The sequence below is a fragment of the Lagenorhynchus albirostris genome, chromosome 1, assembly GCF_949774975.1.
Source record: "Lagenorhynchus albirostris chromosome 1, mLagAlb1.1, whole genome shotgun sequence".
NCBI classification, from domain to species: Eukaryota; Metazoa; Chordata; class Mammalia; order Artiodactyla; family Delphinidae; genus Lagenorhynchus; species Lagenorhynchus albirostris.
The window spans coordinates 54,703,861-54,721,393 of record NC_083095.1 but is presented as its reverse complement, the minus strand read 5'-3'; the positions used below and the strand labels follow the sequence as shown (position 1 = coordinate 54,721,393).

Genomic DNA, 17,533 nt, shown 5'->3' with positions numbered 1-17,533 from the left:
TATGCTTTCCCGTTGTATATTCTTGGTTCCTTTATCATAAATTAATTGACCATATATCATAAATTAATTGTGTGTTTATTTCTAGGCTCTACTTTGTTCCATTGATCTATGGGTCTCTCTTAAACTAGTACCGTACTGTTTTGATTACTACAGCTTTGCAATATAGTTTGAAATCAGGAAATGTGATGCCTCCAGTTTTGTTCTTTCTCAAGATTGCTTTAGCTACTTGGGCTTTAGTGGTTCCATTCAAACTTTAGAATTATTTGTTCTAATTTTGTTATTTCAATAGGGATTGCATTGAATCTGTAAATTGCCTTGAGTAGTATGGTCATTTTAATAATCTTAATTCTTCCAATCCATGAGCATGGAATGTCTTCCATTTATTTGTGTCTTCTTCAATTTCTTTCATTTTGAGTGTGGAGCTTTTTCACCTCCTTGGTTAAATTTATTTCTATGTATTTTATTCTTTTTGATGCATTTATAAATGAGATGGTTTTCTTAATTTCTTTTTCAGATAGTTGGTTGTTAGTATATAGAAATGCAACTGATTTTTATATGTGAATTTTGTATCCTGCAACCTTACTGAATTTTTCATTAGTTCTAACATTTTTTGGTGACATCTTTAGAGTTTTTTTATATAAAATATTATAACATCTGGAAATAGAGATAATTTTACTTCTTTCTTTCCAATTTGGATGCCTTTTATTTCTTTTTCTTGATTAATTGCTCTGGCTTGGACTTCCAATACTATGTTGAATAAGAATGGAAAGAGTAGGCATCCCTGTTTTGTTCCTGAGATTAAAGGAAAAGCTTTCAACCCTTCACTGTTGTATGATGTTGTGGGCTTGTCATATATGGCCTTTATTATCTTGAGGTATGTTCCCTCTATACTCAAATTGTAGAGAGTTTTTATCGTGAATGGAAGTTGAATTTTCCAGATGCTTTTTCTGCATCTATTGAGATGATCATATGATTTTTATCCTTCATGTTGTTAATGTGATATATTGATTGACTGGTGGATGTGGAACCATCCTTGCATCCCTGGGATGAATCCTATTTGGGTCATTGTCTATAATTCTTTTAATGTATTGTTACTAATACTAAGTCATTGAAATAGTAAATCCCACTGGTCTTGAGATTCTAATTTTCCCAGGCATATTCACATGGCTATTTTTCAGAAAAGGATTGACATATCGGGCCTGAGACTGGTATCCTTGGAAAGGCCAGCTTGTGAGGTTAGCCTTTGGCTAGCATCTGGAAACTAGAATTTCAGGAGGATTTCCCCCCCATTCTTTAACTTGATAAGAGTAATTTACTGTGCCTCTATTATTTAGGCAAACAGTATGGTTAAAGCTGAAGACCTGCTTTCCTTCTGGGAGTCTAGAATTTTGGTATGTCCAAGGCAGAGGACCACCCATGACCAACTACCCATAAAAATCCTGGGCACAGAGCCTCTAATAAGCTTCTTTGGTAGAAAACATTTCATATGTGTTGTCACAGTTTGTTGCTGGAAGAATTAAGTTTATACTGTGTGACTCCACAGGGAAAGGACTCTTGGAAGTTTCCATCTAGTTTCCTTCAGACTTTTACCCCATGCACCTTTTCCCTTTGCTGATTTTGCTTTATATCCTTCTGCTGTAATAAATCTTAACCATGAGTAAAGCTACGTGCTGAATCCTGAGTTCTCCCAGAAAATCACCAAACCCAGGGGAGATATTAGGGACCCCCAACACAGGTATCGTGGCTATGGGTTAAGTCATTTTTTGAATTTTTCAAAAATGAATACATGATGAGAATTATTCATTGTGTTTGTGTTTTACCTTTCTTTCACTTTAGAGAGGTAACTGAAATTCGTGAAATCACCAGAAAATCAGTTCCCCGCAATTCCTTAGAAAGTGCTGAGTACATTAAAGTCATAACAGGTTTATTAAATGCAAAAGACTTTCGTGATCGTATTAATGGGATTAAGCAGCTTTTATCAGATACTGAAAACAATCAAGAGCTTGTTGTTGGAAACATTGTGAAGGTAAGGACTGTCAAAATTAATTTTCATTTTCAATCTGTGGTTAATAAGGTTCATTAGCATAAAAAATTGCCCTTTTTCTTAATATTATATATATATTACTGTAAAGTGTTAAACTTAGTGAAAAGAATGCACTGCTTAGGTTTTGCAATGTTAAAAGCATTCTAGAACAATTGAAAGTAATTGAGGAAAAAGGTAAGAAAATAGGTTTATTTGTTTGACTCGTCCCACTAGATGGTAACTCCTTGAAAGCTCTGTATTCTCAGAGCTCTTAGAACCTGGCATTCAGTAAATATATGTTGAATGAGGGAGTTCCTTGTTGGCCTAATGGTCATTATTCCGGGCTTTCACTGCCATGGCCTGAGTTCAGTCCCTGGCCGGGGAACTGAGATCCCCGCAAGCCATGAGGTATGACCCAAAAAAAAAAAATTGCTGAGTTAATCAATAAATATTTTAAAAACCAGGGCATTTAAGAGAGTTGATATTACTAAGGAATAGTTAATAAAAGTTTTCATATGTAGGTTAGAAATCTGCGTATGCTAATTTTTATATATTATGTTAATATATATTTATAAATATATATTTATATTTTATAATTTGTATAGGAAGACAAGAAGCAATAGAAAGGGAGACAGTAGTAAATTAATAAATGTTAGTGGTACCAGAGTATAGATTACTTATGCTTCATCAGAGTTTAGTTCAGTTAATCCCATTAGTAATTTATTCATTAAATTCCATTTTAAATTTGTATTAGGTTCATTAAACTTGGCAAACATACTATAACAACTCTATTCTAGTGGTCGTGTCTCTTAATTTTCAGAAGAAAAGAACCATGTTACCATGTCATGGGAATCAGAAAGTTACATTTTCTGATATCTGTTGAGTAATTTTCATATATCTATATCTATATATATCAGGAATTATTAGTTAATAGTCTTGGTTTCACAGAATAGCTCTTCCCTCACCTGATATAGGTAAAGAATTGCTTAGCATTCACTTTATTATATCTTGAAGTTATGAAAGCTAAGAATTAAAAGAGCAAGGAACAATTGTTTAAGTACTCAGGTTAAGAGGTAATAATAAAAACTTAACTCTGAAACTGCATCTAAAATTCTCATGAGAAACCTAAACTGAAACTAGATTAAATCTCTGTAGTAAAACGGACATGTCTACTTCTGTTACAAATAGAGAAAAGAATAGAAACTTTTCTTAAGTTTTTAAAGTTAGCTAAACCTGTACATTTCAGAAAACAGCATTTTTATCACATTTATAGTAAATCAGTTATCTGTGTACTGAACCAAATTTCTCAACCTTAATTTAGTAGGATGTCTTTTTAGGTGATGTTTGAAGCCTTCTCTTTTTGCTATAAGAAGACTGGACACTTAGATTTAGCATCAACATTTTTATAAAGTTCCTATTATCTAAGTTCAAGTTAAGTAAGATGTGTGTGTGTTTTTAAATAGTACATTTCTCCTTTAGTAGGATGGATACTATGAAATGTCATAAGGAATTTAAATATAATAGATATCAACATTATTTCACTTTAAATAATTTACCAATTTACTTCCAGATCTTTGATGCTTTTAAATCTCGACTTCATGATTCCAATAGTAAAGTAAACCTGGTGGCTCTAGAAACAATGCACAAAATGATTCCTTTGCTTAGAGACAACTTATCTCCTATAATCAACATGCTCATCCCAGCAATAGTAGATAACAATCTGAATTCCAAGAATCCAGGCATCTATGCTGCTGCCACAAATGTTGTTCAGGCACTGAGTCAGCATGTAGGTAAGAAATCTTACTTTGGCATTCAAATTATTTTGGCTTTACTTTCGTATTTTCTGATTCTACAAATTTTTTTAATACTGAAAACCTAGCTGTTAAATTTTTGTCAATTCATGTTGTGACAGAATTTTTTTTATTTTCTCAGTAAAAGTTTTAATTATTTTTAGTGATTAAATACCATCCCATTAAATTGACTTTCTCTTCCCTTCTTTTTGACTTTTTCAATTCTTATTTTCTACCTCAACTTCATATCTGATACAAAATTAACTCAAAATGGATCACAGATTTAAATGTAAAATTTAACTGTAAGACTTTCAGAACACATGAGAAAATCCTTAGGACCTGTGCTTGGTGAAAAAAAAGAAAAAAGTATGATCCAAAAAAGTCTATAAATTGGACTTCATCAGAATGTAAAACATTTACTTTGCAAAAGACCTTATTTTTTTTACATGAAAATATTTATTTTTGTGTTACAAAAACAAAAATATATCCAAGCAGATAATGAAATAAACATATTTTTTAAGTGTCCCATCCTGGGCTCTCTGTCCTAGAAGTTAGTAAACAATTCAAGTTTAGGTTGCTTCATACTTGTTCTGGATGCTATGAGGTCTCCATCTTAGAATCATATTTCTATAGGTAGCTCGTAACTAATTGGACAAGTCATCCTCTATGTCATCATCCCAATTATCCTCCCAGACAAACTGCAGATTTGGAGGAAATATTTGCAAACCACATATCTGATAAATACACATATCTAGAATATATAAAAAACTCTTGGGAATTCCCTGGCGGTCCAGTGGTTAGGACTCCGGGCTTCCACTGTAAGGGGGCCTGGGTTCGATCCCTGGTCGGGGAACTAAGATCCTGCAAGCCGTACGGTACGGCCTGGCCGATAAATAAACAAATAAATAAATAATAAGTAAAGAAGTCTTAAAACTCAACATTAAAAAAAAAATCTAATTAGAAGATGGGCAAAAGATGTGAAGAAACACTTATATAGATGGCAAATAAACACATGAAAAGATGTTTAACATCCCCAGTCATTAGGGAAATGCAAATACAAATTAAGACCATAATCATTACACAAGTAATCATTACATTAGTCTGTTCGGGTAGTTAAAACAAACTACCACAGCCTGGGTGGCTTAAAAACAACAAACACTTATTTCTCACAGTTCTGGAGCCTGGGAAGTCCAAGATCAAGGCACCAGCAGATTTGGTGTTGAGTGAGGGCCCTCCTCCTGGTTTATAAATAGCCATCTTCTGGCTGTGTCCTCACGTGGTGGAAGGGGCAAGGGAGCTCTTTGGGGTCTCTTTTATAAAGGCACTAATCCCATTCGTGAGGGTGCCACCTTCATGACCTTATTACCTCCCAAAAGCCCCACCTCCAAACACCATCACACTGGGGATTGGGTTTCAACATATAAATTTGAGTGGGGATGCAAACATTCAGTCCACAGCAAGTATTAGAACAGCTAAAATTAAAAATAGTGACAACACCAAATGCTAACAAGGTTGCAAAGAAACTGGATCTCTTACGTTGGTGGTGAGAATGTAAATAAAATGGCATAGCCACTCTAGAAAATTGTTTGGCTGTTTCTTAAAAAACTAAGGATGTACTTACCCATCAGTTGTTTTAGGCCTTTATCCCAGAGAAATGAAATCCTATGTCCATGGAAAAACCTGCACATGATTGTTCATAGCAGCTTTGTTTGTAATAGCAAAAAACTAGATATAATTCAGTGTGTTAATGGTGAAAAAAACTGATACATCCATACCATAAAATATTAGTTAGCAATAAAAAGGAATGAATTATTGATACATGAAGCAGTTTGGATGGATCTCAAGGTCATTATGCTGAGTGAAAAACAGCCAGTGCCAAAAGGTCACATGCTGTAGGATTCCATGTGTATAACTTTCTCAAAATGACAAATTTGCAGAGATGGATAACAAATTAGTGGTTATCAGGGTTTAAGGTCAGTTTAGGAGGAGTGGCTAGATGTGACTGTAGATCTTTGGGGTGATAGAATAGTTCTGTATCTTAATTGTACTGATAGTTTCACAAATCTATACATGTGATAAAGTGACTTAGAATTATATACACATATTGTACCAATGTCAGATTCCTTGTTTTGATGTGTACTATAATCATGTAAGATGTAACATTTGGGTGAAAGTACACAAGACCTCTCTGTACTGTCTTTGCAACTTCCTGTGAAACTATGAAATTAGAGATTTGAAAAAAATCAGTAAAGGTAAAAACTATCCCCAAAATTTCAATTCTTTTTTTTTTTTTTTCTGATAAACCTATGTACTATCATTTGGAATAAGATGCCTAGGAGATGGGCAGTTCTTTTTCTTTTTTATACTGTATGACAGCTCCTTTAATATTCTGTGAGCTATTTTTATTTCTCATTTGCTGTAAGAATATTACTCTGTTAAGGTTTATAGAGAATTTAAAAAAGTGTTTATGTAGATTAAATCTTTCTAACACATTTGCATTCACTTGCATGGATTTTTTTCCTTTCAATGCTGTGTAATGGAAAATAAATAAGATCTTGTAACTCTTTAAACATGTGCCTCTGTGTTATTCTTTTTGTTTAGATAATTACTTACTTCTACAGCCATTTTGCACAAAAGCCCAGTTTTTAAATGGAAAGGCAAAACAGGATATGACCGAAAAGCTTGCTGGTAAATATTTTTAAATTGTTATTTCTAAAGAAATAATTTATTGACTAAGGATAAACTGATGGACATTTCAATTCAATTTTAGGATAGCTACTAAACTCAATATCATTATCCAAGAAGTAGAAATAAATTGTATAATGATCCGAAAGAGGACCTTTTAAGACTTTTACCCAAAAATTTTCTTCAAAAGAATTTTATTCCTCTTTTCCCCAGTAAGTGTTTAGTCTTCTTGTTAGTAGAAATAAACAGGATAAATAAAAAGACATTAAAATCAAATATTGGTACAGATGGAAAACTACTATTTCAAATTATGTATTTAATAAAAGGTCCATGAGTTAAAACTGTATATGTCTTGATTTAACTACATTTGGAAAACATTGTGATGAATTTTTGGTTTGGTTTCTGTCTTTACTACTTTTGCCTGTCATATATAGATTTCTAATACTTGAAGATCCCAATCTTTGGGAGCAAAGTTCCTGACTTTACTTTTTTTTAAGATACCAAACATTTCAGGGCAAATGGCATAGGGAAGAAGCTTCGTTTATTTTATATGCTTTTTAATTCTCAGAACTCGAATTTGTTTGTTCTTTTTTTTAACCTCACTGTTTACCATATTTTTGTGTTTCAGATATTGTTACGGAACTTTATCAAAGGAAGCCCCATGCCACAGAACAGAAAGTGTTGGTTGTTTTATGGCACCTCTTAGGGAACATGACAAATAGTGGCTCGCTGCCTGGAGCTGGAGGAAATATACGCACAGCCACAGCTAAATTATCAAAAGCACTTTTTACACAGATGGGTCAGAATCTGTTAAATCAGGCTGCATCTCAACCATCACATATAAAAAAGAGTTTAGAAGAATTGCTTGATATGACAATTTGAAATGAATTACGAATTTTTGATGAAATATGAACAAAACTGTTTACATGATGACAAATGGAAGTTTTTTAAAGTTAGATTTTCAGTGCCTGTACTTCTCATCCCGTAAATTAAGTCAATAGCTATTTTTATTTGCAGCCTATGAGTACACATCTGTCCTATATCAACCCTATCATTTGCACCCATCACACAAAAATCTAAAATAATCTAATCTAATATTCATGAAATCTGAGGCATGTGGAATGAATCCAATTTTAATATTTTTGAGAAAAGTCCTGCTCATTTGCACTATTTTGTAGAAACTGAAATTTGTTGCCCTATATGTACAATTAGACTTTTAATTAAAAATATACTGTTTATTATGTAATCATGTTTTGCTATGTCTCATTACTCAGCCTTATTTTATGAAGTGGAAGAAAAGTCACTGAACTATGTTATCACAAAGTTTTGTGTGCTATTTGTGAAAAACATGTATTTCTGAAATCAGTCTGCTAATATGATTGTGCAGTATTAGCTTGCTTTTGCTGCTGTGTTAATGTGATATATTTGCTTACCATTTGGGTTTAATCATCTATATAATTGTGAAATTTAACAAGTTATAATAAAGCATGACGACCAAAGTTTTAGAAAACATTTAAATATTTTAAATGCACGTTTAAGAAAACGTGTTGAATGTAATTTCCCTATTTTTGTGTGCAAACACTAAATTTTATTTCTATATGTCCTGACATTTATAAAGGTGTTATTTTGCTGCCCAGTTGTGTAATTCTCAAATATAGTGCCAGGTGTTCTATAGCTTTTCTCAGAATTCTTGGGCAACAAGTACTGTATGCATCTTAAAAACGAAAAGGAATGTTATAAAATAAAAGGATTTATTTCTGTAGATGTGTGAGAGGTGTCCTATTTTTCCAACTCCGTATTTGTTAAAATGGGGAAAATATGTATTCTGATATTGACCTATCATTTTCACTTGTTATACTTGATACAATATTGACCTATCTCTATTGACCTAACAATAGACCTGGGTTATAGTTCTAGCTTTACAGAAAATTCACTCTGTGACCTTGGGCAAGTCACTTGCCAGATTTAGGCCTCAATTTTCTCATCTCTAAAATGTGAGGTCTGGACTAGATGATTTTTAAGGTTCCATTTTGCTCTAAAATTCTGTGATTCTATGTTGTAGTTTACTCTAAGATCACTTTATTACCATTGTGAACTACCTTCATTCTTTTTCACTTCTCTGTCACTGACTAGTTTTCTAATGTATTGATATTTGGCTACTTTTTAAATTGTGATTCTTTGTATTATCTGCAATTTCTGAGGAAAAAAGCAAAAAAAAAAAGTTTGAAGCTAATCTGAAAGGAGAGTAAAGATGTGGCTACTTTTTCTGTTTATATACACTGTTTTATAATTAAATACATACTTTTAAAATTCCTTTTCTTCTAAATGTATTTTATTATGTTCCTATAATTTAGGTCCAAAATTGGCAAACATTTTCTGTAAAGGACCAGAAAATCAATATTTTTGGCTTTGTAAGCCACAGATTCTGGCATATTCTTTGTTTTTGTTTTTTTACAGCCCTTTAAAAATGTAAATAAATTCTTGGCTCAGGCCTCTGGCATAGTTTGCCAACACCTGGCTTAGATTCTTTTGACTTCAGTTGTAACTCTGAAATCATTATTAAATTTTGCTTCAACCTTTGTGATATTCATTATTGAAACAATAGTTACAGATTCTAAATTTTATTAACTTTTACCACTGCCCTTGTTTCATTGCAAATGTGCCTAGTAAATTTGCATTGATTGATTGTTGGATATATTGAAATATATAAATTTCAAAGGCCAAAGAAGAGCACTACGTTATTTAAAGCTTAATCATCCCTTATTTTCAGTAGATATAGTTTGAATTTTGCATTGAAAAAAGTACAGTAAATATATCGCTACTAATAATGTGGAAACTTTACTTCACACAATCTGTGTGTTTTTATTATAAAGAAAATAGCCATAATGTAACAGAGTCCCACGCCTAAAAGTTTTTTCTCTGTATTAGTAACTTCTTGATATTGAGCACTCAGAAGTCTAGCATTCTGTTGCCAAGAACTGTTAACCAACCCAGAAATCAAAAAGAATTGGAGACTGATCACTGATGGAAAGAACTAAAGAAAAGCTGAAGGCTTGAATAAATTGAAATAAAGGAATTTGTTTTTTTTTTTTACAAGCAGTGATAGTGATAAAAGTGTAACCCCACCAGCACTGCAACTAAAAAATAAACAGCAAAAAATTTTAATGGCATATTTACCCAATGGAATTGATAGCATATATTTACTAAAAATGTTAATCATTTTAATCACAGGGCCATGTGCACAATGTGTTAAAGGGAAAAAGCCTGACTACAAAATACAGTGTCTCTATTTGTTAAATATATACACACAGAGAAAACAGAACTGGAATTATATACACCGACATGTTAATGGTGGTAATCTGTGGGTAAAGAAGTTATTTTAATATTTTCAGCACACTATTCTGCAATTTCTATTTTCTCAGAAATGAGCAACATGTATTGCCTGTGTAATAAAGTTTAAATGACGATATGGTAATCTGAGGAGAATCTGAAAATAAGGGTAAAGTGAAGAGAAGAAAACATGGCAAAAAAGAGACAGTAGTGAATATCAAAGTGCTAAGGGAGGTAGACAGTGATACGACTAGAAGAGAGATGAGAAGAAAGGGAAGCAAGAAATTGTGAAGGTAAAGAACATAAGACTTTGATTCAGAAAGCATGGATTTGGAACCCAGGTTTACTATTACTTGTTAAACCTTACATATATCCTGCAGTTGGTGTGAGGTACAAAATTAACATGGGATTATGTATAAGAAAGCATTTGTAAACCTCAAATTCTGTGCAAAGGCAACTTATTCCCAGCAGCAAATGAAGTTGAGGAGAGATGGGCAGAAACACTACAGAGATCTTTAGAGCCAAGATAAGCTAACCCTACTTATTTCATTGCTGGTTAGAAGGTTAAATACATCAAACGAAGGCAAAATCATTTAAGTACTATATCAACAAGAATGAATTCAAGTCTCATAATGTGTTTTGTAAAAGAATACCTAAATTCATACTTAAACTCTTCTCTGGGCAACAATGGGATAAACAGATTTCAAAGTGAATTGTAGGTTTAGCAAATAGTCTTTTTTTTTTCTTATTAAATATGGAATGTGTGAGACAATGTTATGTAAGATGAAGACAATGGTGTGGTATGACCAGTCTTGAATGAGTTGTTCACCTCTATGCATTTACTGGGTGCCTTGGCCTATACTGGGTGCCGAATAAATAGTACTTGAGTAAAATGTTATATACGTTTGAAATTTATTCTGGAGCAATGTTTTCAAGGGTGGGGGTGGTGTATTTTAAAAGTTAACTAGTAGAAGAGGGATAGTTGGATGGAAACACCGATCCAAAGGCCTCCTGTGGCAAATGGATTTCATAGGATGTCCCAGCCTAATGGACAGATAAGGTCTGCCTGTTCAATGTGTTGAAAAAGATTGTGAGGTTCTAGCAAGTTTCAATAGGAAAGAGTATAGTGATCTTACTATCCAGGGCTCAGAGCCAGATTCTAGATAGTAAAGGTCTAAAGAATAGTATAACAGGAGTGAGAATTGAAAGAATAGATCTGAAAGGTATTCTGATGGCAGAACTGACTAAATTGATGACATACTTAGATTTGGAACATAAAGGAGTCAAAGAAGTTTCTCACACTAGAGACTGGTGAATGCTGATGCCATTAACTGAAATGGAGAACACTGGAGGAGAAGCAGGTGGTGGAAAAAAGAGGAATGTAATGCTTTCAGACCCCTGTGAGAGAACTGACTCTGAAGGCAGTTCTGAATTTATTGATTGATTGATTGATGGCTGCGCCACCAGGCCTGTGGGATCTTAGTTCCTCGACTAGGGATCGAACTGGGCCATCGGCAGTGAAAGCACAAAAGTCCTAACCACTGGACCGCCAGGGGATTCCCGGCAGAGTTATGAATTTAAATTACAGCTTTACCTTTATTAAATCTATGGCCAAGAGGATAAAAAGAAAGGACGGAGGAAGGAGGGAAGGGAAGAGAAGAAAGAGAAAAGGAAAAAAAAAACCCAACTGGCATGAGCAAAAAGGAAAATTATTTTTATTGATGCTTATAACGGAAGTCAAAGTCTCTGGCTTCAAAGCTGGCTTGATTCAGGGCTCAAATAATGTCTAGAACTAGTTTCTCTCTCCTTCACCCATAGAAACAGCCAATTTCTCTTTATGTCTCGTTGACCAGAATTGGGTCACCCCTTCTATCCCTCAGTCAGTCATTGGCAAATAGGAATGGGATTACCACAGTTGGTTTGTATTGATTATGATTCAGCTCCTGGAGTTGGGCACATTATTACTTGATACCTGAAGAAAAAAAAAAACTTTAAAAAGCAAAATATATACCTAACACAGCAATATGAATATACTTAAAAGAGTAGTATGGGGCTTCCCTGGTGGTTAAGAATCCGCCAGCCAATGCAGGGGACATGGGTTCGAGCCCTGGTCCGGGAAGATCCCACATGCCGTGGAGCAACTAAGCCCATGCGCCACAACTACTGAGCCTGTGCTCTAGAGCCCGTGAGCCACAACTACTGAGACCGCGTGCCACAACTACTGAAGCCCGTGCGCCTAGAGCCTGTGCTCTTCAACAAGAGAAGCCACCGCAATGAGAAGCCCATTCACCACAACGAAGAGTAGCCCCCGCTTGCTGCAACTAGAGAGAGCCCGCGTGCAGCAACGAAGATCCAACACAGTCAAAAATAAAAAAAAAAGAGTATATGTATGAATATACATGGAATACATAAACAGTAGCTAAACAGCAATACACATACACACACAATATATATTTGCAAATATCAGCAATCTCTTTCACAAGCCGTTCATGGTACCCCAGTTGATTTAGCTATTAAAGCCTGAAAACTCAATCACCCTGAAAGAATAACCCCTATCCTCTTCTTGCATTCACATTATTCTCTTTTTGCAGCATTATTTGTGAAGAATGTAGAAATGTCCTAGTCCTTAACTTATAACAACATACAGCCTTACTTCAATCTTGCAACATACTATATCCAACACTCCATGTCTAGTAAAGATACAATCCATAATGAAAATGTAGGTATCATGATTTTTAATGGGCAAAATAACAGTATCATAACCCAGGCTTGTGGGATCAGAGAAGATATCTTCAAGGAAGCAACATTTCAAATAAGTTCTGAAGACTGAGTTATTCGACAATGAGAAAAGAAAGGAAAAGCACATTCTAAGTACCTGCAAAGATCAAAAACTAAGAAGATGAAAGAAGTCAATCTTCCATGTGTCACAGTGAGCAGGACAGAGAGGTTCCAGATAAAAGTAGAGGTAAGAACAAGAACAAAATGGTAAACGCAAGGATTTGGATTTTTATCCCCTAGGACCTGCTATAGGAAGTCATGAACAATTACAGATACAGTTTCATAGCCCTGTGACAAGAGAACAAAAAGGCTTGGAATAGGGAAATTGGGGCTGGGGTGGGAGAAATTAAAATGCAAATCTCCCTCTTTCTTTCATTTTGCCATTTCTACAGCTGGGAAAACATTACACAGATTAACAATTTAACAAATTATTCAGGGGACTTCCCTGGTGGTCCAGTGGGTAAGACTATGGGCTCCCAATGCAGGGGGCCCAGGTTCAATCCTTGGTCAGGGAACTAGATCCCACATGCATGCTGCAACTAAGAAGCCCGCATACTGCAACTAAACGATCCCGCATGGTGCAACGAAGACCCGGCGCAGCCAAAATAAATAATTAAAAAATAAATCATTCAAATTGGAGCATTGTAGGATCCAAATAACTCTCAGGAAGACTGAACTGAGGCGATACCATTTGAACTAAATCTCACAGATCATATAATAGTAGAGAGGGACAATATCCATATTGTGTTTAGGTTTAAATCTCCTAGAGCCACAATTTTGTTTGCTTTAACCAGTAAGAAAGAACACTAAATACAGGAGTCTAAATGTTTTGAATACAAGAGCCACCACTATTCAATGATGGATTTATTTATGATGTAAATGAATAGCATTCCCTAGAGAAAATATGTTCTGTAATAAATGAGCCATGTGGTGTTTTATGTGCTTTTTCATTGCATGTTACATTTTGAACAGAATAAACAGGAATCTTTACTGAATAGCCCAGAAAGAAGCTGCGACTAACACTGGGTATAAGAAGTTTTTTGCTCTTTTATCAGTCACAATCCCAGAAGGAAATACATGGCTTATCAACATCAGGGTAATTTGAGAAGTGGTTAATAAGGGACTATTTACAATGGTTTAGGGAAACTTGGAATCTGGAAGAAGAAAGTGATACGGAGACCGCATGGAAGGAGCTAGGGGAATAAATACTCTGACCTCACTCCTCCCTTCTGTTCTTCCAGGACCGTGTTGGCCAGACCCAACCAGAAACCAGCAAGCAAAGGTAAAGATAGAGAAGGGTGGACAGTTGATTTGGAGAGGCAAATGGAAGAAATCCATTACATTAATAAACAACACCTTTTCCCATCTGTCCCAACTTTTTGTTCTGTTTCTGAATCACCTGACTTTAAATACTGAATTTTAGAACTTGCCACCCTGTAAACTGCACTATTTGGTATAATATCTTTTTTTTCTTCCCAAAGCTTATAATTGTGATATACAATTTCTTTTAAAGTCAACTAAAGCTACATCAAGTAAAAAAAAAAATTGAGTTTTCACCTGTGAGGAGAGCAAGCACTGTAGACAGAGGAAAACACACTGAAAGGTTGAGACACATAAAAGGGACATAGACACTTAAAAGGGAACAGTGGGTTTTGTAAATTTATGGGAAGGCAGAAACCAGTAAGAGGGCTGGTGTTATTACGAAGGACTATATTTTCAATGCTAAAATGTTTAGGTTTTTCTTAAAAGCATGGGGGGAAACCAGTGAAGGTTTTTAAGCAGGACCGTGAAAGCAATAGTACTGGCTTGAAAGGTTAAGATGTAGAAAACCAGATAAAGGGAAACAATGAATCTACAGTGAATAAAGCTGAAGAAGCAGGTAGAGTTTTAGAAAATGGCTCTTAGAGGAGATGAGAATCTCAAAGATAATCTTATTTACTGATGAAGAATTTGAGATTACTTTAGGAAAGTTTGAAAAGAACCAGGAGAGAAGTGAAAGCTGTGGCACTCAGAGCCACTGAATGACAGTGTTTGTGGCAAAGTCTGCATGCCTTCCCAATATATCAGAGACCCTTAACTGCTCCTTCCCATAGTGAACATAAACGTCACTGGGTACACCAGTGAAAAGCATGGCTGCACTGTCAGAGAATTCAAAAAAGTTAGCTTGAAGAGTAGAAGAGGCAATGCAAAGCGAAAGCTGCAACTAGATGCAGTTTGATGTAAGTGAAAGATAAGACTGGTTTTGATATTTGGAAGCAAAGGAGCTGTTGAGGGGATTTATGATTAACAGGTTAATAGACAGAAAACATCATCTTGCAGAGAAATATTTCTGGAAACAGACAGATTCCAGAGGAGGAAATTGCAGCCCAGTTGTGATACTACTGAATCTTGAACAAGCGATTGCCTGGTAAATTGTCGGTGAATTCAGGAGCCTCGAAATATAAACAGGAGAGAGGCCAGATTTGAAAAAAAGAAAAATTTTTTTTTTTTAAACTGAGGATGGGAGTATAGCTGAAGAGTACTGCTAAGATTATCAAAATAATGCAGCCTTCATTTGTCCAGGGAATAATTTTACATATCCCTTTAATAATCAGTTCCTCAAGCCCCTAACTCCACTATTGTTTCACCTTCAGGAAACCTGGGTGGACCCAAAGTCCAAACCATCGTGAGATTTAGGAGTTTAAGGCTGAATTTCTGACCACTTTTAGGTAGAGGCGTGGAGCCTAGGCAGTTGTTTGCCAAAAAATAGTAACAGTATTTTTCCTTGACTGGGCGGGGCGCTGTCTGTGTTTAAAATCAGGGGTGTGGAAGGCCCTGAAGACTCTCCTTCGGCTCTGCAAGTCCCCGTAGAGGAGGAAACACTGAATTGGAGCAGCGGCCCCGCCCTCCGTGGCGGCAGGGCGGGGACGGGGCTGGGCTGGGCGAGGCGGGGCGGGGCTGGGCGAGGCGTGGCCGGGCAGGACCGGCCCCCGCCGGATCCCGCGGAGGGCGAGGCCTGCGCGCTGCGCAACCACGTGACTTCCTCGCCTCCGGGGACACCGACGCATGCGCGTCGCACTCTCGAAGAGGCGGCTGTGGCGCTGGTGGCGTCTGCTCCGGTGTTTGTGGGGACAGAGACGGTGGAAGTGCCCTCTTCGGCTCGGTTGGCCCACACTGCGGCTCATGGCATTGAGTGGCATCCATCGTCAGGTTAGCTGGGGCGGGCGCCTTGGAATTGGCCGGAGTGGGTGGTACGCGGGGCAGCAAGGCGCCTGCCTTGTTTCAGGCCGCGCTAGGGCTGCGGCCTCCGACTCCCGCCCTGTTTGAGGCCTGCGTTGGCCTCGGGGCCCAGCTGTCCATCCCTCCTCCTTCCCACCTGTTGGGTGGAGCGGTGCGAGGTTTCTTTTCTTAGACCCCACGTTTGTCTGCCGGTGCTTCAGGACGGGAGGGGAAATGTGGGCCGCCACCTTGATTTAGGAAGAGATTTGGGGGTAAGTCTAAAGCTTTCCCGAGAGTTCGGAATCACTGTGGCTGGGACGGCTGGAAGTGGAAGGGACCTAGAGGATTGGGAGAATATAATACAAATTGTGTTAAACTTTTAGGCGCCTTGTAGGGCGCGTTTCGCGTTCTGACCAGAGCCACACTCTGGGACCCTGAGTCACAGCACCCCAAATATCAGCTAAAGCTTTTGGCAGGATGGGGTAGAAGCAGAAAAACCAAACATTAAAGAATAATGTTTACCTTTTGTAGCCAGAGACCAACACTGATGTTTTTCTCGTTCCAAAAATCACATCTTTAAGTTAATTAGTAGTACTGCTCTTAATGTGTTATTAAGTACCATATTATGTACTATATTTATGCCGACTAAAATTTTAGTGTAATATTCATGTTGCCTTTTCTTTGAGGACGTCATGTTATTTGGCAACTGATCCTTGTTCAGAAATACGTAACACTTTTCTTTTTACAGTTGTAAAGGTTGAAACCTAAGAAAGCAGGTTTCATACAGGGAAATATGAAACTCATGTTGGAACTTAAGTGTTTTTGGCTTTGAGAGCTTAAGTGGATTGAAAAAAACAAGCAACTACTGTCAGGTGTCCCTCCCCACCCCCCCTTTATAACCTCATTCTAAAATTGCAAAAGTTGGAATTTTCCACTTTTCAGCCTCTGGTAGGGATAAAGTGAATGAAAGGAGTTGTACTAAAGAAGACAAGTTTTTAAGATTGTGAACTCTGGAATAATTAGGGGTTACCAAAGATGGCTAATTAGTAGGTGGTGAGAGATATTTGAAGTGAGAATTGAAAAGCAGAATTTTTTTAGTGTCAGAATATTTGGTAGTCTTTTTACTTGCTTACTTGTAGTTGAATATGGGAAAGATAAAAAGTGTGTGTGGCTTTTTTTCAAGAGAAAGATTAGCAGATACAAATTACTATGTATAGAATAGATAAACAAGGGCCTACTGTATAGCACAGGGAACTGCATTCAATATTTTGTAATAACCTAAAAAAAAGAAGAGAGAGAAAGAACAGAACCTTCTGTGGTATGCTAACAAATAATTCTGCATAAAACATAGGATTTTAATTTTTTTTTTTGAAAAGTAGCCAAAGGGGGAAGAAAGTAGTTCCAGCCAAATGGTGGTTTTTTTTTTCAAAGACCAAAGATGATAGAAACATTTATGTAAATAAATAAAGCCCAATTTCTGGAACAGTAAGTGCTTAATACGTGGAAACTTTAAAAAGGTCAATGTGTGAACATTCTGCTCAGCCTCTGAAAACAATTTCCAAAACTAGTGGTTATGATAGCCTCTTTTCTTCTAAACACTTTGAGTCTTCAAATTGGCTTATGTGTGGATGAGGCACAGAGTGACTTCTGGATTGCAAAGCTAGTTGATTGCAGTACTCAAACTCCTGACTTTCATTCCTTAGTGATGACTTAAGATTTTTATGTGTTG

General features: G+C 36.2%; 2 protein-coding genes across 3 annotated transcripts in view; both read left to right on the top strand.

Moving 5' to 3' along the window:
• The window catches only part of TOGARAM1 (TOG array regulator of axonemal microtubules 1), a 79,995-nt gene extending 71,735 nt beyond the window's left edge, over window positions 1-8,260 (top strand). The window contains exons 18-21 of the mRNA XM_060142955.1: window positions 1,837-2,026; window positions 3,594-3,813; window positions 6,415-6,501; window positions 7,127-8,260. Of these exons, the coding sequence (XP_059998938.1) occupies window positions 1,837-2,026; window positions 3,594-3,813; window positions 6,415-6,501; window positions 7,127-7,380 (751 nt within the window). The 3' untranslated portion in view covers window positions 7,381-8,260. The remainder of the gene's footprint in view (window positions 1-1,836; window positions 2,027-3,593; window positions 3,814-6,414; window positions 6,502-7,126) is intronic.
• A 7,401-nt stretch (window positions 8,261-15,661) lies between these two features.
• Window positions 15,662-17,533, top strand: part of PRPF39 (pre-mRNA processing factor 39) — a 37,141-nt gene continuing 35,269 nt past the window's right edge. Inside the window, exon 1 of one of the 2 annotated variants that reach the window (XM_060142901.1) lies at window positions 15,662-15,795. In XM_060142901.1, the coding sequence (XP_059998884.1) occupies window positions 15,769-15,795 (27 nt within the window). In that variant the 5' untranslated portion in view covers window positions 15,662-15,768. The remainder of the gene's footprint in view (window positions 15,796-17,533) is intronic. The other variant, XM_060142900.1, reaches the window with a different exon arrangement.